The sequence below is a fragment of the Myotis yumanensis genome, unplaced genomic scaffold (assembly GCF_028538775.1).
Source record: "Myotis yumanensis isolate MYYU_CA2020_CCGP unplaced genomic scaffold, mMyoYum1.0.hap1 SCAF_2, whole genome shotgun sequence".
In the NCBI taxonomy this organism is placed as follows: domain Eukaryota; kingdom Metazoa; phylum Chordata; class Mammalia; order Chiroptera; family Vespertilionidae; genus Myotis; species Myotis yumanensis.
Window position 1 is genome coordinate 48,459,926 of NW_027223753.1, and position 26,881 is coordinate 48,486,806.

A 26,881-nucleotide genomic window follows, 5' to 3' on the forward strand; every position below is an offset into this window, starting at 1 on the left:
AGAAAATAGTTATTCGTTCTTAAAGGAGAACTAAAGGGTGCATTTCAAACTTATTGCAGTGGAACTTAATGTAGTTGAGGGAAAGGGTGAGGCTGTTGGGGAAAACTTCTAGAACAAAGTGATATTTTTGTTGGGATGTAGGAGGCAGGAAATAATTCCAGGCAAAAGGAACAGTGTGCACAGATTCTAAAGAAAGAACATAAATTTAAAGAATTGACAGGTGGCTCATATAGTTGGGACATAAAGAATAAAGGAGAGAGTGGCTCAAGTTGAGATTGGAGACATAGGGTATCATCCAAAATTTTATTAATAAGGAGTTTTTGTCACTGTCATTTGCAGCCATAAGTAATAGAGCTTAGGGGTAAAATACTTTCTTTATTGTGACCAGAAAGTTATATTTTTATTTGCAGTTTTGTTATGTACATCATTTGGGGAACATTCCTTAACAGTTGTTTTCCTCCCATTTTGTCAGAGGAATTGTCTGTTTGGACAGAAGAAGAGTGTAGAAATTTTGAACAAGGGCTGAAGGCCTATGGAAAGGATTTTCATTTGATTCAAGCTAATAAAGTAAGTGACATATGTTCTCTAGTTTACAAAAAGAAATTAGTTAATAACCTAATTTATCTTATGTCTTTATTATTTTCTAATGTTAAAAGTTGTACCATAAAATTTTAATATGTGGTATTTAGGGAATTATTATAATAAACATGCCTGGACTTCCTGGCAGATATTTGCCAAGTGACTTTTCAGTGCATGATGTTAGAAGCCTTTATAATAAATAGCACTCATTTGCAAATACTTTCAACAACTTCTGGGTGGGATGTGTGTGTACTATGTAATTATTTAAAGCTATTTTCCACAACCTGTGACAAATTTCTTTTAGGAGGGTATTCAAAATAATTTTGAAACTTTAAAGCATTTTTAACATGACATTTACATTTTAAATATTTACATTTGCTTAAGTCCTGAGTGGTCGAAAATCAGATACTCTATTTAATAGGGTTTTAATTAGGATAAATATATTTTTATTGATTTCAGAGAGGAAGGGGGGGGGGAGAGAGAGAAAAAAATCAACGATGAGAGAATCATGCCTCCCATATATCCGGCCCCCCCCCCCTTCCCCTCCCCCCCCCAACACACACACAGGATTGAGCCTGCAACCCGAGCATGTGCCCTGACCAGGAATTAAACTGTAACCTACTGGTTCATAGGTCAACAATTTTATTTAACATGATCATCATTCCATATTGGTAATATCAATCATACAGTGTCAGTGTATACCCAAAAGAACTTCACTATTACTTGCAGATTTATTTTTAGGTTTAATTCTCTTGCAACTGAAATCAGGTAAGATTTTTAATAGTAATTACACAATTATATAGACTGGGGAAATGTGCTGTTCCTGTGGGGAATTGGGACAGGCAAAAATTAAACTCTGAGAGTTTAAATGTAGGAAATTACGCAATTTCCAGGCTTAAAAATATTACACTTTTAGCAAATATAAGTGACAAAAGAACTTGGCTTTACATGTTTCCTTGAAGATAGTAGCTAAGTCTTGTGTGGTGGCTTACTAGGATGATGTTAAAAGTATTTGGGCTTAAGTCTTGGGCTCTAAATAGTCTGTGACCACGTTCTCCTTATATTCCTCTGGATCTGATTGGATGGTGTCCGCTTGATTTGTTTTAACACATATTTAACAGTATTTTATGTTTCATAAATAAAATATTGCTTACAAATCCTATTGGTTCATTTTTATTAATTTTGATCTTGATTATCTTGCATCTTGGTATAGAACATCAGACATAACTAATAGAAAAATTTTGAGTCTTAGCATTGTTTTAGAAAATGTATCTATACTCCTTAATGTTGTATCCAAATATATGACCTGCAATATAGTGAATAACACTATGAAAGGAATGCATTATGCTAATGACTGGTCATATATGGTTCTGAATGTAAAATACAGTTTCATGTTTGAAGGGACATTTTGGATAACAGTTTTCTAGCATTCCTGCTTGAATTTACCCCTTTGCACTCCGAACCATGCTGGACATTGGCTACCAGCTACTTGACGCTACTTTGCGGCGGAAACGTGCATTTACAGACCCTCGTATTATTTAGTATAATTTTGGAACCAAGTAACGTATTATAATGATATTGGACTTATAGGAATTGGGTGACATCGAGGAATGTATATTTGCAAAAAAAACAATACTTTATTGTTTATAATTTTGTACAGTATGATAAGTTTTGTAACACTCCCCAATATGCATTGCAGGCTGATTAGTGCATGTTTGACAGTAATAAGTGGTTTGACGCCTGCCACCAGGTGTTTTCCTGTTAGAACACACAATGCAGTCCTGTTTTCTTTGTCCCACATCGGGAATATGTAGTTTATTGTTTAATCCGACACAAAACCCCCTGACATTTCTTGTATATATCTTAGTAATTTTACGATATTTTGATTTAATTTCTTGTGCCATTTCAAGATAAAACTTCAGGGAAACATGCATGTCTCAAAAAGTTGCGTTGAAATAACTCAATTCCCCGTAATCACTAATAAACTGCAATATCCCCTGAGAGGGGACATCCGAGTGATATGCTAGAATTCCGATGTCCCCTGAGAGGGGACAGCGGAGTGCAAAGGGTTACACACTTTTGATCAAACCATGTTGGATTACCTATAGAAGAGACCCCTGGAATGATAGGCTGGTATAACTAGAAGCAACAACATACCCCTAGAAATCCCTTTTTTTTTTTAAGGAATAAAAAATTATTAGGTGATTTGAAACCACTATCCAAAAATGCCTTAACATAATATTGACTATTAACCTGGATTTGTTTATAAACATTTGGGATGGTGATATTTCACTGTTACAGAAGTCAGCTGCTCTATACCTAATATACTAGCTGTTCGAGTCAACGGAGGGAAGACAGTATTCTTTAACACATTAAGTGCCCTGTCAGTCACCGGTGACTGACACTATTCTTTCTGTCTGGAAGACAAAACTGGCTGGGCTCTTAACGTGTTAAGAGGGAGAAGTTTAGTCCAGTGAAAACATTAAGACTTTGTTTTTGGAGAAACCAAGATGGCAGCATAGGTAAACACCGGAGATTGCTGCCGCAAACAACCACTTCAAAAATACAACTAAAAGACAGAACAGACATCACCCAGAACCACAGGAAGGCTGGCTGAGGAGAGACTCTTCAACTAGAAGGAAAGATAACAGCATACCGAGGCTCAGAGGAGGTGCAGTGTGGAAAATACAAAGGTGCGGAGGTGCGCGCGCAAAGCGGGCTGGTGGCTGAGGGCGAGGTTGTCGTTTTCAATCAGGAGGGAGTCTCAGACTCTGAGCTCCAGATCCGGGCAAGTCTCTAGGGACTCATACTCAAACGGGAGAAGCGGGATTATCTGGCATCAGTTGGAACGTGAGGGCAGCTTTCTCTCCGAGGTTTGCAGCAGTTGCTGGGGTTCTGAGAAACATAGCCTCTGGGAACGGGACTGAGAGCAGCCATAACTGCTCCCTCCACCCGCCCTGTTGATCCCCTGCGACCCCCGCACAAGCCCTGCGCAGAGCCATTTGCCGGATAGCCTCAGGCAAAGGCTAGATTAGCACCTCTCCAGAGGACAGAAGTTTTCCCACTGCAGTTACAGCTGATTCTCACAGCCAATCGGCCTGGTGGTCAAATCCCTCTAGTATTAACTACAACAATCAAGGCTTAACTAGAACAAGACTGCGCACAAAGACCACAAGGGGGTGCACCAAGAAAGCATAAAAAATGCGGAGACAAAAAAACGTGACAGAAATGGAGGATATAGAGCTAAAAAACGCAATTTTGAAGGCTTGCAATAATGTGCTAGAAGCTGCCAATAAACTTGATGAGAGCCTCACGAAATCTAATGAGACCCTCGATGTTGTGATAAAGAAACAACTGGAAATTAAGCATACACTGACTGAAATAAGGAATATTATACAGACACCCAATAGCAGAACAGAGGAGCGCAAGAATCAAGTCAAAGATTTGAAATGCGAAGAAGCAAAAAACACCCAACCGGAAAAGCAAAATGAAAAAAGAATCCGAAAATACGAAGATAGTGTAAGGATCCTCTGGGACAGCTTCAAGCGTACCAATATCAGAATTATAGGGGTGCCAGAAGATGAGAGACAGCAAGATATTGAAAACCTATTTGAAGAAATAATGACAGAAAACTTCCCCCACCTGGTGAAAGAAATGGACTTACAGGTCCAAGAAGCGCAGAGAACCCCAAACAAAAGGAATCCAGAGAGGACCACACCACGACACATCATAATTAAAATGCCAAGAGCAAAAGACAAAGAGAGAATCTTAAAAGCAGCAAGAGAAAGAGACTCAATTACCTACAAGGGAATACCCATACGACTGTCAGCTGATTTCTCAACAGAAACTTTGCAGGCCAGAAGGGAATGGCAAGAAATATTCAAAGTGCTGAATACCAAGAACCTACAACCAAGATTACTTTATCCAGCAAAGCTATCATTCAGAATTGAAGGTCAGATAAAGAGCTTCACAGATAAGGAAAAGCTAAAGGAGTTCATCACCACTAAACCAGTATTATCCGAAATGCTGAACGGTATCCTTTAAGAAGAGGAAGAAGAAAAAGGTAAAGATACAAATTGTGAACAACAAACATGCATCTATCAACAAGTGAATCTAAGAATCAAGTGAATAAATAATCTGATGTACAGAATGAACTGGTGATTATAATGAATCAGGGACATAGAAAGGGAATGGACTGACTATTCTTGGGGGGGAAAGGGGAGTGGGAAATGCAGGAAGAGTCTAGACAAAAATCGTGCACCTATGGATGAGGACAGTGGGTGGGGAGTGAGGGTGGGGCGGGAACTGGGAGGAGGGGAGTTATGGGGGAAAAAAAAGAGGAACAAATGTAATCTGAACAATAAAGATTTAATTTAAAAAAATAAATAAATATGAAAAGTATTGAAAAGAAAAAAAAAGACTTTGTTTTTATACCTGGAATTGAAGTTTGATCTTAATCATAAGTTCTATTATGTAGGTTTATTTTATTGAAGATTTTTCATAATGTTAAATTTACATAACCCAAAGTATCTTCAATTTTTACTCTCAAAAGTACAATTGAGCCCTAACCGGTTTGGCTCAGTGGATAGAGCGTCGGCCTGCAGACTGAAAGGTCCCGTGTTCGATTCCAGCCAAGGGCATGTACCTTGGTTGCGGGCACATCCCCAGTCAGAGGTGTGCAGGAGGCAGCTGATTGATGTTTCTCTCTCATCGATGTTTCTAACTCTCTATCCCTCTCCCTTGCTCTCTGTAAAAAAAATCAATAAAATATATATATTTTTTAAAAGTACAGTTGACTTGGCTTGTATCTATTGAGAAATAAGATTCTAAAGGAGGCAAAAAGAGCTTGAAAGATTTTTTTTTGAGCCCTAATAGCTTTCAGCCTTCAAGTGACATAGGCCAAAGTTGTAAAATGCAAGCAGAGGGGGAAAAAGAAAAATGTATATCAGGTCATGAAATAAGTGAATAATCAAATTGACCTTAGGTGCAATCAATCCCACAAGATACCCCCTTCAAGATAGAAATGTGTGGGTTAAAGTAATATTATCTTGTATCCCAAGTACTCATGCAGGTACCTTTTTTTTCATTTTCAACCCTTCCAGCTCTCCAAGCCAAGTAGCAAAACAGAATTTTGTCAACATCATTTGTCATCCCATAGGTGAACATTTGTGAAGTGAACCCATTCAATTACACAAATAGGTACAGCACAGTAACCACAGGAGTAACTTAGTAAACAAAGCATTAGCATTATAATAGCTTTTACTCACTGCGGACTATTCTCAGCCTTTTTGTAAAATAATTGAGTCTGGATCACTGTAAAACATATATTTGTTTCTTACAGGTTCGAACAAGGTCAGTTGGTGAATGTGTAGCATTCTATTATATGTGGAAAAAATCTGAACGTTATGATTTCTTTGCTCAGCAAACACGATTTGGAAAAAAGAAATACAATCTTCATCCTGGTGTAACGTGAGTGTCTTTTCTTTCGTGTCATGTGTTTTTACTAAGCTTTTCTATTTGCTTTGTTGGGGTGGGAGTTGTGTGTTTCTTTTTAATTTATTAACTTTAGAGAGAAACATTAATTTGTTGTTTATTTTTGCATTCATTCTTTATATGCCCCTGCCTGGGAATTGAACCCGAAACCTTGGCATATCAGGACGATGCTCTAACCAACTGAGCTACTTAGCCAGAGTTTTACTAAGCTTTTCTAAATTTTTCTTGAGGAAATTATAATTGTTTAATAATACTTCAGTTTCAATTTATCCATTATTGACATATCTATAGGACATTTGCACTTTTCAGTGTCTTAGAAAACATTGCAAACTACAGTTCATATTATTTGAGCTAACAAATATATCAAAGCAAATGTTAGAGTATATGTTTCAGTAGGATTCCTTAAAGTAAATGGATCAGAACAGCTGTGAAAGCATGTTTTCATTTAATTCTATTTCATTCAGTATAAGCATTTATAGTTTTAATGTAATAACTCTGTGAGAGCAGTAAGAATAGAAAAGAGAGACTTTTCTAAAAAACACAGGGTCATATGCCTAATAGAAGCACTTTAAAGAGGAAGAGAAATTAATATTTTTTCTGTCTAATCTATTTTTGATCCAGGTAACCAAAACTCTGTGCAAAATGCCTTATATGTCTAATCTAGTCCCCGTGCACCAAATTCTCTTAGCCCTCGGTAGTCTAACTCTAGAATGAAGCACTGTCCCCATTGCCACTAGTAATTTGTTATTTAAGTGCATAGAGCAGCAACTATTCAACCTTTTCATCTCATGGCACATATCAACTAACTAGAGGCCTGGTGCACAAATTTGTGCACGGGTGGGGTCGGGCTGGCCAGCTTCGATGGGGGCCAATCAGGCAGGCAGGTGGGAGGGACCGCGGGCGGTTGGCTAGCTGGCCCTGCCCCCCGATCAGGTTGGTGGGGCCAGGCTGGCCCCACCCCCAATTGGGGTGGAGGGGGCCGATTGGGGGCTGGGCTGGCCGGGGAGAGGGCGGCCGAAGTGCATGTCATAGCGACCAGTCATTCTGGTTGATTGGCTTTTATATATATAGATTCCTGAAATGTTTGCTGATCTGACAAAAAAATTAGGTATAATTTTGATTCATTCATACCAACGGCTATTGTTGTGTTGGCTGTTGTCATTTTTTAATTTGACAATCTAAGGGAAAAGAGGTCAATGCCCCTGACTATCAATAGTTAGGTATTACATGTTTTAAAATTTTTGCAGCACACTAGTTGAAAATGGCTGACATAGAGTATAGAACCTATCCTCTCACATGAGTTGCTCTAAAATGTTAATGAATTGTTACAGTGGACTTAACTTGATCATACTATGCCTGATTATTCCCTAATGTGTATGGAATAAGAATAATGTAAAATGTGACTTCATTTGGTCAGTGTTCACTAGTAAAGTTCTTAAGCTGGCCAAATAACTGCCTTTGAAAGATGTGCTTGTATACACATTTGTGCTTTAGAAACTTGTTGGCTAGACCATTTCTGAGTGATGTTTATTTATAGGTCTCTCTGCTGGTCATTTTGCTGGAGGATCAAACACTCTAAAGTCAAAAGCAAAATCATCTAAAAGCGAATAAATGGTTATGATTGCCCTTGCAAATCATGGGTACATTGGACTCTGTGCCTCATCCCCCATTACTTAAAGTTCATGGTAGCTAGAGTGGAATTTCATAACAGTATTCCAGATTTTGTCTAATTGTCTAATGTTAATACATTTATAAATTTTTTCTGGATTATATAATGAATTGGTATTGTTGAGGCATAATGATGTAAAACTAGATATAGCTGTCTAATTTACAGAATGTACCATTTTAGTCACAATTTTCAAGCTATTCTGTAGGAAAAAGCAGTAGTAACATTTCATTTTTTTTACCCATTTCAGAAATAATATTTACACATGAACTACAGGCAGTCTGTCATAATCAGCATAAGAACATAAGAATTGCCATGTTGGGTCAGACCGATGGTTCATCCAGTTTTCTTTTCCAGAGAGCATCACCAAGGGCAGTGCTGTGGGCTGGCTTTGTTGGTCCTCTTTGTTGTCAAGCTTCACAGGTTAGGTAGGGTTGTGCTGCCAAACATTTTAGTTTCTCTAATAATTTCTCCGTAGCTTCTGTAAACATTTTGAAGATACCTATGTCTGTAACCTTGTTTCCTGTTAAGGTTAACTTATTCTGTAGGTGGAATAGCCACAGTTAAGGGTAATCCCACATTTTCTCTTTTCTCAGGCTTCGAGAGTTAACAGTGGTTCTCTGGTGTACTGGTATGAAGTGAACAAATGTGCTTGCCCCACTAGGCAAGATACGGTTTTATAGTCTTTGATTATGTTCCCTTTGGATCTTTCATAAAGTTTTTTTTTTTTTTTTTTTTCTTAGCTGAACTGTAATTTTAAACCAGACTGTACATTATTTTCCAGATGGGGAGAAATTGTGGTTTTCTGTAAGCATGGAGATATTTTTCCAGTTTGCTTCCAAACTTGTTTTTCCAGTTTGCTTTTTATTAGTAGTTGCACACAACATTAAGTTAATGCCCTTAGCCAAAATTGCATTTTTCATCTTTATTTTTAGTCAAAATCATAGAGTACACTTTCCCGAAAGTTATTTGTTCATTTTTCTGTTGCATTATTATCTAGCATTTGTTCACCAGAACGAGCTACATTCTTTGCCTATAAATAGCCTTTGAAAAATTTTAATACAGATTCTTTCTTCACTACCTGGAAGAATTGGTAGCTATATGCAAATTGGAGATTTGGCTGTAACCGCCTTGCATTTAATTTCTTTTTTTAAGTAAAAATTGCCCTGGCTGGTTTGGCTTAGTGGATAGAGCGTCGGCCTGTGGACTGAAGGGTCCCAAGTTCGATTCTGGTCAAGGGCACATGCCCAAGTTGTGGGCTCCATCCCCAGTAGAGGGCGTGCAGGAGGCAGCCTATCAGTGATTCTCTCTCTTCCTCTCTGAAACCAATCCTATATAATAAAAGCCTAATATGCTAAGTGTCCAGTCATCCAGCCGTTCATTCAAACAATCAAAGAATGATATACTAATGATATGCGAAGGCCACTCAACCTCACTATGACATGCACGGACACCAGGGGTCAGATGGTTGACAGGTTGCTATGATGTGCACTGACCACCAGGGGGAGCAGATGCTCCGACCGGTAGGTTAGCTTGCTGCTGGAGTCTGGCCGATTGAGACTGAGTGAGACAGGCCAGACACACCCTGGAGCCTTCCCGTGGTCCCTCCTTGGTTGGCCAACCTCCCACAACCCTCCCCAGTCCCGATTGTGCACCAGTGGGGTCCCTCAGCCTGGCCTGCACCCTCTTGCAATCCGGAACCCCTTGGGGGATGTCAGAGAGCTGGTTTCAGCCCAATCCCACAGGCCAGGCCAAGGGACCCCACTGGTGCACGAATTCATGCACTGGGCCTCTAATAAAAATATATTAAAAAGAAAAAAAGTAAAAATTAACTCAGCTAACTTTTGTTATCTGAATGCTATTCCATTATCCTGGGTGGTCTACCTGACTCCTCTTCTTCCTTAAGCATTCTGGATGCCATTAATCATTAAATAATAATTCTTTCACAATGTCATTGATGTATTCAGAAATTTAAAGTAACTTTGATATCTAGTCAATTCTAGTTTCCTTTGCTTGGCTTTTAGCATCCTCCATTATCCATTCCCACCATACCAAATTTATTTACAGCAATTCCTCATCATGCATCTTCTGTTCGTATTAGCCTTAGCTTCTGAATTCCCTTTAGCATTCATCATTTCTGTTGCTTTGTGCTTCAACTTTGTTACATAATTGTTCTGCAGTTAAGATAAATGGCATGAAGCCAAAAGGTCATAAAGACCATTAAATTTAACTCCTTTCATTTATAGATGAGGTAAATAGGCCTAGAATGCTAAATTGATTAGCTTGTTATCTTGTATGTTTCTTTGATATGTGTTAATTTTGTACCTCAGATTGTTGGAAGCTCCTTGAGCTCAGGTACGACATCCCTATATTTATTATATCCCATAACCCAAGGGACAATGTGATCATGAAGTTTGAGATTATAGCTATAGTTGATTGTCTTTTTATGGACTTTTAACATAGACTTTGAGCCTTCCCATTGTTTTCTTATCCACATTTTTATCCACATTCTTTGTCCTGCTCACAAAATTCTAAAACATTTGACTGAATATTTCCATCATACTTATTCTGAGGGAATTTTAAAATATGTATTTTTGTTTTTATTAAGCTTCTACCTGTGCCATGCACAACTTAGGCACCAAAAGTGCACTGGTAAACAAAACAGACTAAAGTCCCTGCCTTCAGGGAGTTTTTTCAGTGCCGGTGTTGGCAGACTTTTCCTATATGTGTCTTATACAACAACCCTATATGGTAGATAGGTCATGTATGATTATATGCCTTTGACAGATAAGAGCACTCTACCTCAGAGAGACAGTAAGCCCAGGTCTAACCCAAACCAATGTCATACACAACTATCTTCCATGCCGTAACATTCAGGAATGACTTAGGGAAGAAGTGAACTCGCATTTAATGACATAGTGGCAGGTAAAGCCAGTAGATAAGCCCAGAAATTTAGTGAGCTTATAGCTCATATCTAGCAGAAAGGTAATATAGAAGGTATCCAGGAAGATTTAGGGAGGTGATTCATTGTTAGGACCTAATTTGTCTTTTAGATGTTGCCATAGTCATCAAATAGACTTCAGGGGCTTTAAAATTCCAATGTTGCTCAGAAATTCTTCTGTATTCCTTCTGGTTGACATGATCCCTATCTCTTCACTTTCAGATCCTCTGGTTTTAGTTGGACCACTCTGAGCGCTTGCCTACAATTTTAAAAGTTTTAAAGCTGCCTATAGGTCTCTAAAATTAGCTAGTTTAAGGCTCTTACGCATTTTTCCTAAAAACATGTAACCAAAAGAAGCTTTCCATCTACACGTTCAGATCCTGGTGTGATAGATAAGGCACTAGAATGAATGTAGTAGTAAGTGAAAATTAGGATATATTTGTAAATAGAGCCTTCTCAATTTAACCTCATTTAATTTTCAGCTTTTATAATATAAGAAAATTATTACTTTATTATCTTACTTAATTTTAAGGGATTACATGGATCGTCTCCTGGATGAAAGTGAAAGTGCTGCCTCCAGTCGAGCACCATCCCCTCCCCCAACTGCCTCAAACAGTAGTAACAGCCAGTCTGAGAAAGAAGATGGCAATATAAGCAATAGTAATCAAAATGGTAAGCAACCAAAGAAACACTTCTGTTTCTTTTTGTAGCCTGGAATGTTCAGTTTTGGTTTCTATTAAACTTCAGTGCAGAAGTTAAATTAATAATTGTAAATATCAGATGAAACATACATGGTATCAGCATACATACGTACATACTAACAATACGCAGAATACAAGTTAATTGGAAAGACCTCCCATTGATATCACTAAAAAGTGAGTTTAATAAACTATACTGTCAACAGTGATCATTTCTTTTAAGAAATTTACTCATTTTGAGTAGCATCTCTTTTCTTATCCAGTTAGGATATCTGAATATAAATATTCTTGTTAATTTTTTACCAAAACCCCAGCCATTTCACATCAGAAATACACATTTTTTTAAATATTTTGAGAGCTTATAACATACTGATAAAAAGAGATAGATAGCAAAGACACCATCTTGAATATTTTTCTCTTTGATAGCATAATAACTTTGAAGGATAGGAAAAGATCAAAGAGAAACATTTCTATTTCTGTTTCCATGAAAAAAAAAAAAAAGCAGAAGGCATACCATTATGATTGAGGTTCAGATAATGTTCCTGTTTAAAATATATAGTGGACCAGAGATCATTGTGCTGATCAGGAACACCTAGTCAGAGAACTATTTGACTTCTAATTTAATGAAAATGATCTTCCTAAGTAAGACAGTAGCCAGGCAGAAAGTAATAAGTCCCTCACTCCTCTTTAGAAAGAAACAGGTACATTATAGATAAGTTCTGCCCACTTACATTCTGATGTAGCAGCCTTAGGAAGGGCCAGTGCAGAGCTAGCTAAACTGATGACAGAAACTAGAAGAAAAACGCTGAGAAAAATTTGACCCTTGTTCTGACCTTTGGTCTGACCCTGGCACTACTGTAGTGAATATACTGCACTTTGCTTATTTGATTATCCCTCTCTATTTCCTCACTATTTCCCTTCTAAGAGCAAGCCTAGCCAACAAAAAGTAGGGCCCAACAACCAATTTCCTGGTCCAAAAAGTTTCATTGACATGACATCTAATGCTAGCACATCCACCTTGAAATACAATAAAAAGCTGAAATTCTGACCTTGGGACTAGAAGTAGAAACTCAGTTGGTACTACGATCGTCTTTTCCTACTTGCTCATAATACCAAATAATTTCCTTTTCTAGTTCTTTTTTAAGCATTTGATGAGAACATGCAGGTCGAGTAGGAGAGTTTCATGACTTACCTATAAATTACTGAGTAGCCCAGAAGCTATTCACATTGAGTACCTAAAACTCAAGTTTCTCAGATTTTTCGAGGAAAGGAAGGAACTTTCTAACCCAGTTTTATTTATTTGTAAGGGACTTTATCAGTCTCTTGAAGCGTTACGGTTATTTTTGACCTAATCACACTGTCACCAACTCTTTCAGCTTACTACAACAAAATCATGATACATAATCCTGCGATTCATGATTGGATATACTTGTGAGTTGAGGAAAATAGGATATTTACTTTGACCAAAATGTAATACTTGAGTCTTATCCTTTATAGTGAATATTTTAATTAAATTTTAACTATCTTTAGTGACACATTTTATATTTTTACATTAAGTATTCCCACAATTTCTACTTCTTATTGCAGATAAATTGAACATGACCTTTTTACTATTACTTGCTTTCATTAGAATAATTGTGTTCTTTTCTCACCTAATATGGAGGAATTTATTTACTTTTTGCATTTTCAAGTGTATGCCTAGACAATGAAAGCATTAATTTTCAACATGACAATATTACTTAAATTAATTTAGATAATATTTTCCTCTTTACCCTTAAAGTACAGTAATATCCATAGATTTACACTAAGAATTAAAAAGTCACATCATTGTAATTTTATGTGGCAGTATAAAGCTAAAGCTTCTAAAGAAAGAATATAATGTTTTACATGGTTTTAGAAAGGTATAGCCGTTTGTTAAATCTGAATAATTTATGCATATCTTTGCTTAAAATTCAGCTTTTTTTTACTACTGGACCCAGTGATTATTTTGTCACATAATATCAACCTGCTCTTAATATATGCCAAATTCTGTTCTTAATTCTTTATACTTACTAACTTATTTAATCTTCACAACAGCTGTGTAAGGTAGGCTATCATAAGTTATCCTCATTGTATATATGATAAAACTGATGTTCATCGAATATAAATAACTTGTCTAAGGTCATACTGCTACTAGGCAAATAAATATAGTCCAAATTCAGACCATACACAGATCTAATACCTCACTTCCTTTATGAAAAGCAATCTTGTAACAGTTTAATATTAGCAGTTTGTTTCTTCCAACTTAGGGGTGTCATCTAATGGACCAGGTGAATTATTAAACAAAGAAGAAGTAAAAGTTGAAGGGTTACACGTTAATGGACCAACAGGTGGAAATAAGAAACCACTTCATGCAGATATGGATAGTAATGGTTATGAAACAGATAATCTTACCACTGACCCAAAACTTGCCCATATTGATGAAAAAAGTGAGAGACCTGCCAAAAGGCGAAGGGTAAACAGCAATGGAAAAGAAAGTCCAGGTTCTTCTGAATTTTTCCAAGAAACAATCTCACATGGAAAATTTGAAGAACTTGAAAACACAGATGACTGAATTTTAGACTTATTTTACTTTCTTTGGAGTAAATCCTGGTGTGATTAAAATTTTCAGGGTTGATGGGTTACCTTAAAAACTTGATTTCCTTGAAGTAATTGGTTAAAATTTGAAAACTGAATTGAGTCCTAATTTTAGTAAATATGATTTCATAATTCTGCCTTTTGCAGAATTTTTATTTTAAAACTATAAAGACCCTTTTAAGGATATAACAAATAGTTTAGTAAATTTGAACTAAAGATATATCTGTACCTTTTCATTGGATGTATTAATCCTAAAGTTTTACTACAAGGTACTTTTTGCTTAATTTTTATGGCAGAGAAGAAAAAAATTTTCTGCTTAACACCAAATTTTTTTAGTTTATTGAAATCTTTCAGACATTTTTCTCTATATACAAGTTGAGTATCGTTATTAAGGAAACCCTTATGAATCCTGAAAGTTATGCTAGCATGATTTTTTTATATATAGAAGTTTAAAAATAAACCAAGTCAGGTTTGTATATGTAAAATTGTTGACATCAATGATGTCTTTCCATATTCTTATCTGGGCTTAAGAAATACATTCTGTATTTTTCCAGATTCTTTGTAGCCTTTGAAAGATTTTTACAGTACATACGTCTTGACTGAGCTGTCTTTTCTTAATACAAAAGCTTGTATAATTTTCTTAACTTGTACAGTTGGTAAACTTTTATGAGAGGAATTGATATTCTGAGTCTGTCAGCTTTCATTTTATTTTGCTATGGTTTTTCTAATGAATTTTTCAGTGTTTTGTGTAGTAACTAAGTCATGTTTCTTATACAGGTGGTAAAAGCATTCATGAAGGATTGTGAAAATTTTTTTTCAATTTTTTACTTATGGACAAATAGTGTGAGAATTCTGAAATTAAGCATGATACTTAGATTGCATAGTTTGTTTGTATTTGCTATAATTTTCAAAATTATTTTTGAAGCAAGACAAACATTTAATGTTGGCTTAAATGCTTAAATGTATCATGCTGACCAGAATCCTGTTCGGTTATTTTTATATGCATTATGAAATTTCCCATTTTTGCATTAAATGAACTGAGGAAAAGGTCAAGTGATATTTAGATAATTGGCATGACACAAAGGATTGGCAGGCAGCAATATTGATTTTTAAGAGGAAAAAGTGAAGTTAGAAAATTTTTTGGACTTTTCCAGTTATAATCTAGTTTTTCAGATTCAATAGTATATTTCCAAAATGAAAATAAGTTATACAGTAACTATTGTTCTGTGATTACAAATAGGATCATCCATTTGCATAGCCTTGCAAGAGTGCCATTTTATTTTTAGTGCAAAATTCTTGTTGAAAAAATGTAGTTTTATACAGCTGATAGACCAACCTATATCCAAACTTTTATAAAAGATTGTTACCTATTGTTTTTATCACATAGGCATATCCCAAATGCTTCTACTAATTCATTTCTAGCCATCAGTTCAAGAGCTGATGCCTTTTTAAATAAATCTTCTGTGATCTTGTTTTTAATGGCTCAGCTGTCCAATGCAATTGAGTAGAGGTTTGCACTGAGATATTATGGTTTAGGCCTTACTCCATGAAGTATTACTATTAACATATGTTCAGACTGCTTCCCTCCACCAGTATGAACAAGTCCCCCCTGCCCCCAAACAGTGTTAAAAGCCACTCTACAACACTTGACTGACTTCATATAATGTGCATTCACTGTTACATACATAATCCCAGTAAATCCAATTTTTGGGTGGAAGTGTTGAGAAGCATGAATTTTGTTTTGTTTTTGTTTTGCCTAGAACATTAACTTATACAGAATGGCAGCTTTAACATATGGTCACAATCCATTTTCTAAATCAGATTTTATTCAAATGAATCCAAAGTATCCTAGCTCTTTGTCAAAGACTATAGAAATGTTTCGAACAAATAGTAATGTACTTTTTAAGTTGTTGTAATATTTGAGATACCATTATCACCTTTTATAAAAGATGCATTTTGTTTGCAGGTTTGTGAAGTTCTTGAATACAGCACATGTATACATGTTAGGACATCTTTTCTTCATCTTTCTTTTTAAAGTATGCCTAATGAAAGACATTCCACTATTATAATACATAATGCTCAGCTCCTCATAAAGGAATATTTAATTATATTTTGTGTTTATATAGGCATTTCACACAGTACTTAGTTATAAGTCATTGCACTATGAAAGTTGTAGTAATATCATGAATCTAATTTGCTTAATATTTACTACATTTCATAACTCTTGAACTCCTGACAAATTGCATTGGGAAAAGAAGCCTTTGTTAATAGCTACTTAGTCTCTCTGACCTCCAGCAAAGCACTATCAATTTCATTTGGAATGGTTTTCTGTTCTATGATGTGTTTTCAGATAGAGTTCAGAATCTGCAACTCAGTTCAACATAAGTCTGTTGAGCTTTAAAATGTATTTGAAATAGTATTTAAGTAAGCATTTAAAATTATGAGTTGGATGTTTTTAAATTTATGCATTGTAATTTTGCACTGTAAAATAATTCCCTTCTCCCATTTCCTGTCTGCCATTCTGAATATGCTTATTAAAGTATTTTTTTAAACATATTTGCGTACTTAATGTTGTGTAAATGATTTTCATTACATTGATTCACTAGAATTATAGGTTTTAATTTTCTATGATGCACATTGTTTACAGTACAAAATACATACAATCTGTTGCTCCTGCTCCTAGACATATTCCACGAATAGTGTGTCAGTGGCTCCAGTCTCTTCTACCTCATCTTGGATGATGTATTTTTGTCCTTTTTTTCCCCTTCAGAGATATCCTTTGGGCTCTGGACTGCTAGTCACCTGCTTCTCTTCTGAACTATATAATTAAAATTCCTTGTTTCCTTCTTTTGCAGAGCAGATGTCATCGCAAAATATAATATCACGTAATATTTTGCAAAAACTTTTGTCACCATATTTGCTCTGCTCTTAATGGAAAATAAAGAGTGGGCACTTTGAGCCTTAGCCGGTTGCTCAGTGGGTAGAGCGTCAACCTGTGGACTTAAAGGTCCCAGGTTCAATTCCAGTCAAGGGCACATGCTTGGGTTGCAGGCTGGATCCCCAGTAGTGGGTGTGCAGAAGGCAACCAATCAGTGATTCTCTCTCCTTGATGTTCCCGCCTCTCCCTCTCCCTCTCTGAAATCAATAAAAAATATATATATTTTTTTTAAAAAGTGGGCACTTTGAATAAGTGAGTGAGTGTGAATTTCCATAGGCAAGATGTATGCTGATGACTCTGGGCTGTGTAACAGGCTCTGTATCACTATTAAGTGCCAAATCAAAAGTGAAGGTTATCCCAACTATAATCTACACTCTTGAAAAATGCCACTGTGGAAAATCATAAAACAACATTCCGGGAAGGAAAAAAGTAATTTCCAAATTTTAGCCTGTTATTTTGTCTCCCTAAAAATGATGTTTCTGTATCACATAATTCTGATTAAAGTTTTTGTAAAAAAAACCAACACTGCTCTTTAATAATCAATTTTATCCTTTCCAAATCTTAAAGGGTCATCCCTCCAAGTTGTAGGCTGATTTTGTGTATTATTTGGATTAGTCTCTTTAACTTACACCAATGTTCTGTTACCTCATGTATTATGTACACACAGTATTGTGCTGGTGTTTTTTTGACATCTGTATGTACATGGAGATTTTCCTTTTCTGAACTAGGATACCGTAGCTCCTATGACTTATTGAGCATGTATATTATACTTAAAGTGTCATTTTGCTTTCTTTGAGTAAGTGTAACTCTAATCCTCTTGTCCAAATTGATGCTAATGGCAAGAAGGCATGAGCAGGTAAGTACTATGGTAGAAGTGAAGGCCGAGTACAGAGGGCAAATGGAAAGGAAAAGGAAGCACGGGTCTCGGGGAGTCCAGTAGACCAGTGGTCACCAACCTTTCGGACCTCACGGACCACCAGTGGTCCGCAGACTATATCATTCTAGCTAAGTTAGGTTTTCCTCCAACTTAACATTTATGTTAGAATCTAAGCCAACATGAAATAAATGTACGATTCCACCCAAGAAAGGCCATTTATTTTTAATATATACTGCAGGGTTGATTATACATTATTACTCAGGACTTGCCCCTTCTCTTATCATTCACTGTCCAGTGGGGAGTCTCCTGATTCCCTAAAATTTGGAAGAGGTGATGCTGACCTTGCTTGCTTTTTTTTTTTTTTCTTAAGCTCTGGCTCCAGGAATTTTGAAGTCTTTTTTTCCTCAAAAGATCTCTGGTTAAAGTATGAAAACAGTATCCCTATTGCTTTTGTGTAACTATGTACAACATTCTACCTTTCCTTAGATCTGTTGATTTGGGGAGAGGAGAAGAAACACTTAATATGGATGTCACTCATGATACTGCTGGCTTGAGTCACCCTCTGGGCTCCACAGAGGGCCCAAGTCAACTTTTGTGGCTTGGGTACCAGCAGTAGTACAGTCTTCTATTTCCTTTAGTTGAATTTGAGTAGATTAAGTTTGCTGTTGAAAAGTCAGCTCATCATCTATAGCAGTGGTTCTCAACCTTCCTAATGCCGTGACCCTTTAATACAGTTCCTCATGTTGTGGTGACCCCCAACCATAAAATTATTTTTGTTGCTACTTCATAATTGTGATTTTGCTACTGTTATGAATCGTAATGTAAATATCTGATATGCAGGATGTATTTTCAGTGTTACAAATTGAACATAATTAAAGCATAGTGATTAATCACAAAAACATGTAATTATATGTGTTTTCCGATGGTCTTAGGCGACCCCTGTGAAAGGGTCGTTCGACCCCCAAAGGGGTCGTGACCCACAGGTTGAGAACTGCTGATTCTGAACCAGTGTCATCCTATCTAATAAAGAGGGGATATGCTAATTGGCCCTCACGCTGTTGCAAGATGGTGGCACCCACAGCTGGTAAGGAGGGAACATGCTAATTGACTGCCACACCCTCAAAGATGGCAGTGCCTAGTCCCCTCAGCCCCTTTAGCCCCCCAGGGCTGGCCCGAGGCGCAGGCAAGCCTTGGATGTCAGCTGCCCAGCCACCCAGGGCCGGCCGAAGGGACGACCAAATGACTGAACAAGCAGACTGCGTGGGGTGACCAGGCCAGCAGGGGGGTGAGGGACGACCAAACAGCTGAACAAGCAGGTTCCGTGAGGGATGACCAGGCTGGCAGGGGGCAACTGGGGGCAACCAGGCCGGCGGGGGGGGGGGGGGGGCAGTTGGGGGCGGCCAGCCCTGCAGGGGGGGTACAGTTAGGGGCGATTAGGCTGGCGGGGGGGGGGCGGCAGTTGGGGATGATTAGGCTAGTGAGGGGGCGGGCAGTGAGAGGTGATCAGGCCGCGGGGGGGAAGGGGGGGCAGGGGTGACCAGGCAGGCAGGTAGGTGAGCGAATAGGAGCCAGCAGTCTAGGATTGTAAGAGGGATGTCCTGGATTGGAGAAAGTCCAGGCTGGGCTAAGGGGACCCCCCCACCCCCACGAATTTCATGCACTGGGCCTCTAGTTTTAAATAAAAACTGGTGTTGACAAGATATATCCTATAGGCCAACAGGGAAAGCAGTGGACTTAATTTGATGTTTGGAGCCACATTAATGTTCACTAGTACTTCTAAATACTCCTTTTCAGAACATAGAGCCCAGATTCCCACAGTACCTGGCCTTGCATTTCCTTATCTCAGACTATACACCATACTTCTATTTCAACCAAGAAGTAGTCTAAAAAGATGTACTTGATTCAGAATCCTCTTGCTCAAAACATACAGGCTTTAATATCATGTTACCTCTTTGCATCCCACTCATCCAAATTCAGCCATATTTTAAGATTTCTCTTGATTTGGCCATTACTTATACTAAAAACCACTACAGTGCCCATCTGTAAAATCAAGAAGATACCACTCTGCGTGTATTACAAGGCTGTTGGGATTATAAAATCACATAGAAAAATCCATTTCTTGAGAATACAATATAGTGATTTAAAGTCCCTGTGGCCAGGAATTTTCGGATTTTAGAGAGGAAATGTATTTTTAAAAACATCCACAGCAGGGTCTCTATAACCTACGGGGAAAGCACTTAACGTCCACAATGAGCTGTATTGGTACTCATACAAATTTCAAGTCAGATATTGCTTCCAGATGAATTTGGCAACAAACTCAGGAAAGAACTTGTTTTTCAGAGCACTGCGGATTTCAGAATTACAAACTTGTAGTAGCCCTCACCGTTTTGCCAGCACTTACTTGGCAGCTGCCTGCATTTTCTTTTGTTTTGTTATGTATCTGGCAAGGAGGCGTGTAAACAGGAAGCCAAAAGTAAACTAGCAGGGAGCTTGGATGTAGACAGTACCCTGCACGCTGGGCCTTCAGAGCCCACAAGCAGCCTGGAAATGAAGCGACTGGGTGAGAAGAGTCCTCCAACACCCAAAGGTGGAGCTTCCTACTCCTCATTTTACAGAAGGGAGAACCTAAGGCCCCACGTCGAAAAGTGACTGCCCAGAGTTCAACAACCTTAGACTGAGCTTCTCAGACAAGGTCTGATCCCCCTGTCCTTTTCTCTCATGGCATTTAATAGTTTATGTATTCGTGGCGAAGGCCATGGCCTCAACCCTTGGCCTATGGGTCCCCATCATCAAGGAATTGTCCTATTGGCCACCCTGTAGCAGACGGCTCACTGTGGCTGGCAGGTGGTTCGCATAAAGCAGCAGCTCCTTTTGTATGCGTTTGGCTAGAACAGTTGGGGAAGAGACATTCTCTGCAAGGGAGCCTGTGCTGGTCACAGAAGTCATGAGGCAGGTAAGCCCACTGCAGACAAACATGTGCCATCCCTGACTGCTGTCACATGCACGGGGCTAAGAACTTATTACAAACCAATCCTCACAACCTTCTTTCTCCCAGTTCACAAATGGGGAAACAGCCACCTGGAGATGGTGAAAGGCTTACCCTTCCCAATGATCAGGGTTTTCTTCACCCATTTTCCTAAGTTAAATCTTGGCATTCAGGGATGATGTGTGCTGAAGGTTGGGAGCAGCTAGCCTTTTCCCCACAAGTCTGAATTCTGGAAAGGAGAAAGCCCCCCAAATTGGGGGACGGGGAGGGGAAGTCAGTAGGTTCTAGGAACAGCTGGAATGGGAATCTCCTCTAGGAAGACATCAGAGAAAAGGGTACATGGGCGGTAAGAGAGGCCAAACTCCAGGCACTGGAACTCACGGTAGTAGAAACCGTCACCCTGCCAAAGCTGTTTGGCTGTGACCATGAAGGGGAACACAAGAAGGTCACTCTACTGTTTCCCAGGGAACAGGCAGTTCCCTTGAGTCTTGTGTGACTGTAGGGAAGGACAGGGATTGAATTTCCTGTGAGGTGATGGGATGGAGAACACTCTAATTTGACTTAAAAGGATAAGTAATCTGACATTATTCCCATACCCAAACATTACACAGTACTGCCCACTTTAGGCAGCTTCACGAACTCAGAGCAAAAGGTAGCCCTTAGAGGAAGGCAGATTTATAGTCTGTAAAGCAAACACTTCCCCACAGTTACCACTGTCCAACAATGGAGCTTTCCTGTGTGTTTCCTCCCCACTAAAATAAGGTAATAACAGGACTGTTTAGAGCAGCGGTCACCAAACTTTCAAACTTCATGGACCGGCCGTGGTCCACGGACCACCGGTTGGCGACCGCCTGCTCCAAAGGTTTCCTTAAACCAGTGGTCACCAACCTTTGGACCTCGTGGACCACTTGTGGTCCGCAGACCACAGGTTGGCAACTGCTGGTTTAGAGAGTTAATCATCTATAATAATAAAAGCGTAATATGCTAATTAGACCAGATGTCCTTCTGGACAAAGCCAGGACTGCGAGGGAGGCCCGGGTCCCAGGTGCCAGAGGGAAGCCGGTGCTGGCAGCCGGAGGAAGGAAGGCCTACTCTTGCACGAATTTTGTGCATTGGGCCTCTAGTGTATCAATATGTAAGGAGCTAAGAAGTGTCTACCTAGCATGTAGCAGATGCTCAGTAAATTTACTTTTACTGTGTCAGAGCAGGTACTCTCTTCCCTTGCTACACTTCAAATACTACCTTTTCAGAAAACACTTGGAAGCCTCGTTAAATACCTTAAAAATGTTCACGTTTGGTTTCCTGAAGTTCAAATGGTCTCCTGAAGACAGAGTTATAAAGAAAAATTCATCATAGCTTTCCTCATAAATGAAAAATAGAAACAGATTTTATCACCTATTAATTTTATCTCCTTAAACAACTCATCTTGTTTCTCCTCTGTGCTTTCACAACTACACTTTAGGACCCCATCATTGCTCATCAGGGTGTAACCAGCCTCCTCCAGCTGATGAACTGATTTGGACAGTCCTGCCCTTTGACCCCCACCTGACAGCAATCTGAATGGCATCCTCAGTGATCTTGCTAGAGTGCAAATCTGATCTATAGTAGTACCTGGGTTTAGGCTCACGGGAGCCAGTGGGCCAAATCTAGCTGGCAGACTTGGTTTAGTTCTAATGTTCCTTTAAGCAGGTAGGTACCACATGCCCTACCACTTACTACTGTATCTAGTGATTGCATTCATTCAGATTCACACTTTCTACCTGCCTGGCCCCTCTAAGATCTGAATCTGACCTACAGTATACAACTCAAATCAGGCAGCTGGGATGATCTAAAATGAAGACGAGGCCACGTTTTTGCCTTGCTGGGCTCAAAAAAACTGTAGCTATTTCATTGGTACACTTTATTCATTCAGGAACTACTTATTGTGTACCTACACTGTGCTCAGCACTGTTCTAGATGCCAGGGACACTACAGTAAACAAATCAGACCAATGTCGCTGCCTTCATAAAGCTTACATTTGATTAGAGGAGATGAGTCCTGTGGAGATAAAGCAGAGTGTGGTGGGGGCCACTTCAGACAAGTGGCTCCGGGAAGGCCCACGGAGAGGAAGGCATGTGCTATAAGATATCAAGGGGGAGGGTGGGTAGTGGGAAGAGATCAACCAAAGAACTTGCATATGCTTAACCCATGGACACAGGCAATAAGGTGGTAAAGGCCTGGGGCAGGGCAGGGCAGGGCAGGGATGGGCTAGAAGAGGACAGTAAGGGTTAAAAGGGGACATATGTAATACTTTCAACAATAAAGATTTTTTAAAATGACATCAAGGGGGAATGAATTCCAGACAGAAGCCCTGGGATGCTAGAGGGCTGTCCCCTCTAATATCTTAGTTGAATCCTAGTGGTCCTTGAATCAGCTCAAATGCCATGTTTTCCAAGAAAATGTTTCCACTATCTTTCCCAGGCAGAATGATATTCTTCCTCCCATTCTTATATATATATCTCAGATAGTTTCATGAATCTGTCATCATTTATACATATTGTCCTCAAAACTATTCATTTAAAAACATTACCTTAAGAAGCAGCAGATGTGAGGAGGCACTCTTGATGATCTCTGACCTCATTCTCATAACTGCAGGGGCGTGATCAGAATTCTTTGGAAAGAAAGGTTTGGGAATCAAAGTGCAGATTTAAGTTTATTAGCTAGGGCAAGTTGGACAAATCCCTTCGCCTTGCTTAAGCCACCATTGTGCAATGGTAAAGTATTGTAGTGGGAAAAAGCATGACAAAGGCCCAGCTCCATGAAAGCACAAAGTAGGCCCTCAGTAAGCAATAGCGCTTTTCTTTCTTGGAAAGCAAAATGCTTTCCTTCATTTACCTCCAATTGCAGCTGCTACCACAAGAGGGCACCATCTGCACAGCTGGGAAAGCATGGCTCCTTGGCCTCAGATTCAATCAGCTACCAGCTCACATCTAAGCTTGAAATCCATGGTGTGTGGACTTGGAATGTAGAATGGCATTGGACATGCATATAGTGGTGATGACCTTAAAACCACCAAGTCTGTTATGAGCAGAGCAGGAGAAACAAGGACCTAGTATGGTGGTGAAGAGCAAAGGTCGTCTGAGTCAGACTGATTGGGGTTTGAATATAGGTTCACCAACCACATTGGACAGTTGTCTCTTACTGAGCTTCGTGTGAAATGTGGTTGTGCCAGGCCTCCATCAGGCGGGGTGCTGGCCCCAGTGAGCTCAGTCTGGCTGGCAGCTGGATGAGCGAATACAGGTGACGAGAGCGCAGGGAAGAAGTCGGAGGTACCTGGCAACTGCTCACCTGCTGTGGATGCACAAACCAGCTCTCTGCTCTGCTCCTCTCACTGGCGCTTCTTCTGTGGAGTCCCCGGTACTCACGGCCCTGAGTGCAAAAGCCAAGCGAGACAAGAAACCAGCAAAGAGCTAAGTGAAAGAGCAGATATATCACCAATTACAAAGAAAGTTAAACTGTAAGAGCACTTTTAAAAGTTGTTTAAAACACATTCTTTACCCTCGCTGGTTTGGCTCAGTGGATAGAGCGTCAGCCTGAGGACTGAAGGGTCCTGGGTTCGATTCCAGTCAAGGGTACATACCTCAGTTGCAGGCTCGATCCCCAGCCCTGGTTGGGGCACATGCAGGAGGCAACTAGTCAATGTGTCTCTCACATCGATGTTTCTCTCTCTTGGTCTCTCCTCTCCCTTCCACTCTCTCTCTCTCTTTCTAAAAAAAATAAATAAATAAAATAAAAATAAAATAAAATTAATGGAAAAATATCCTTGGGTTAGGATTAGCAAAAACAAAAACATGCTTTGACAGCCTCTTCAACAAAGTGTCAAGAAAACTGGATATATTCACATGCATATGAATGGAGGTGGACCCTTACCTTATACCATACACAAAAACTAACTAAAAATGGATCCACAACTTAAATGTAAGACCTGAAATTATAAAACTCTTCATAGAAAAAATAGGGGGAAAGCTTCATAACAATGGATTTGGCAATTAACTCTTGGATATGACACCAAAAACATAGTCAATAAAAGTAAAATAAACAGCACAATATCAAAATATATAATTGTGCATCAAAGGACACAATCAACAAGAGTGATGAAAAGGCAACCTACAGAATAGGAGAAAATATTTGCAAATAATCTATCTCGTAAGGGGTTAAAACTCAATCTATAAAGAACTCTTACAACTCAACAAAAAAATCCAATTAAAAAAATGTACTCAAATAGACATTTCTCCAAAGAAAGCATATAAATGGACAATGAGCATAAGAAAAGATGCTCAAGCCCTGACCGGTTTGGCTCAGTGGATAGAGCATCGGCCTGCGGACTCAAGGGTCCCAGGTTCGATTCCGGTCAAGGGCATGTACCTTGGTTGCGGGCACATCCCCAGTGGGGGGTGTGCAGGAGGCAGCTGATCGATGTTTCTCTCTCATCGATGTTTCTAACCCTCTATTTCTCTCTCTTCCCCTCTGTGAAAAATCAATAAAATATATAAAAAAAAAAGAAAAGAAAAGATGCTCAACACCACTAATCAACAGGAAAATACAAATCAAAACCACAATGAGATATCACCTCACACCCACTGGGATGGCTACTATCAATAGAATGAGTGGTGGCAAGGATGAGGGGAAATTGGAACACTTGTGTACTACTAGTGGGGATATAAAATGGCACAGCCACATGGAAAGCAGTGTGGCAGTTCCTCAAAATGTCGAAAATAGAATTACCACAGGACCCAGCGATTCCAAAATAACTGAAAGCATATTTGAGTAGCCATTACTATGGATTTTGTGTCCCCTCCAAATTCTTATGCTAAAATCCCTAATCCTGTCCTGGCTGGGTAGCTCAGTTGGTTATAGTGTCATCCAGATATGCCAAGGTTGCAGGCTCGATCCCCAGTCAGGGCACATAGGAGAATCAACCAATGAATGCATAAATAAGTGGAATAACAAATCTGTTTCTCTCTCACAAAAAAAAAAAATCAATAAAACAATTCTTTATATAAAAATAACCCTAATCCTCAAGGTGATGGTATTTGGAGATGGGGCCTTTGGGAGGTAATTAGGTAATGAGGGTGGAGCCCTCCTGATAGGATTAGTGCCCTAAGAAGAGGCAAAATACAGCTTGCTACCTCTCTCTGCTCTCCACCATGTGAGGCTATGAGAAGACGGACATCTCCAAACCCAGAAGAGGGCTCTCACCAGACCCTGGATTTGCCGGCACCTTGACCCTGCACATCTCTCTAAAACTGTGAGAAATAAATGCTTGTTGGTTAAGCACCCAGCCTGTGGTCATTTGTTATAGCAGTCCTAACTTGTTACCGGACTGAAGGGGTTCATTCGCCTGCATGTGTCAAAGCCCAATAGACAGGAACAGGAGTTTGCAGCCAAGAAAGTAAGGATTTCTTGAGGAGATGGCACCAGGCCTAGAGACACAGGTAGCTCATACTCAAATACTTGGCTCCCTGATAGCTTCCGGGGGTGGGGAGGATTATACAGGGGAAAAGTCATTAACCATGGTGACTAAAAGAGTTAGGGTTGTGGTCTCTACTGATTGGCTGGTGCCAGGATATGGGTAATTGATCACTGCGTTCAGTCCTCATGTCAGCCATGGAGTTGCTCTATCCAACTTCACAAGGATTTGTTCTGTGGGGTCATTCCACTTTCCTGTTCCCGAGCTAAAACACAACTGAGGCCAAGATATTAGGCTTCGTTTGATTGAAAACCCTGTCTCAATAGTCAATAGACCCAGGGGCTTGTTCCTAAGATTACTGGATGCTGACCAGAACCTCACTGTCCTGAGGGCTTAACGATTAAGCAAGGGAGAAGGTGGTGTGTGAGTCAGGGCAGGGCGCTAGGTGAGGCCAGTCTGAGTCAAAGGGAAAACATCAAAATAAAAGGCCAGAGAAAAGGAAGTAAGGTTTCTGCATGGTGACAAACTGACTAAGACACCCACGCTCAGCAGCAGCACTCACAACAGCCAAAAGGCAGAAGCAACCTGAGTGTCTATCAATGGGTGAACAGATAAACAAAATGTTGCAGATACATGTG

At 39.2% G+C, this 26,881-nt stretch overlaps 1 protein-coding gene across 6 annotated transcripts in view; it reads left to right on the forward strand.

Annotated features, from left to right (window-relative positions):
- MIER1 (MIER1 transcriptional regulator) overlaps nucleotides 1–15,500 on the forward strand; it is a 61,251-nt gene extending 45,751 nt beyond the window's left edge. For 5 of the 6 annotated variants that reach the window (XM_070405335.1, XM_070405337.1, XM_070405339.1 and 2 more), the window contains 4 exons: nucleotides 473–567; nucleotides 5,921–6,048; nucleotides 11,212–11,351; nucleotides 13,666–15,500. In XM_070405335.1, coding sequence (XP_070261436.1) covers nucleotides 473–567; nucleotides 5,921–6,048; nucleotides 11,212–11,351; nucleotides 13,666–13,970 — 668 coding nt within the window. In that variant the 3' untranslated portion in view covers nucleotides 13,971–15,500. The remainder of the gene's footprint in view (nucleotides 1–472; nucleotides 568–5,920; nucleotides 6,049–11,211; nucleotides 11,352–13,665) is intronic. The other variant, XM_070405336.1, reaches the window with a different exon arrangement.
- Nucleotides 15,501–26,881: the final 11,381 nt, after the last annotated feature.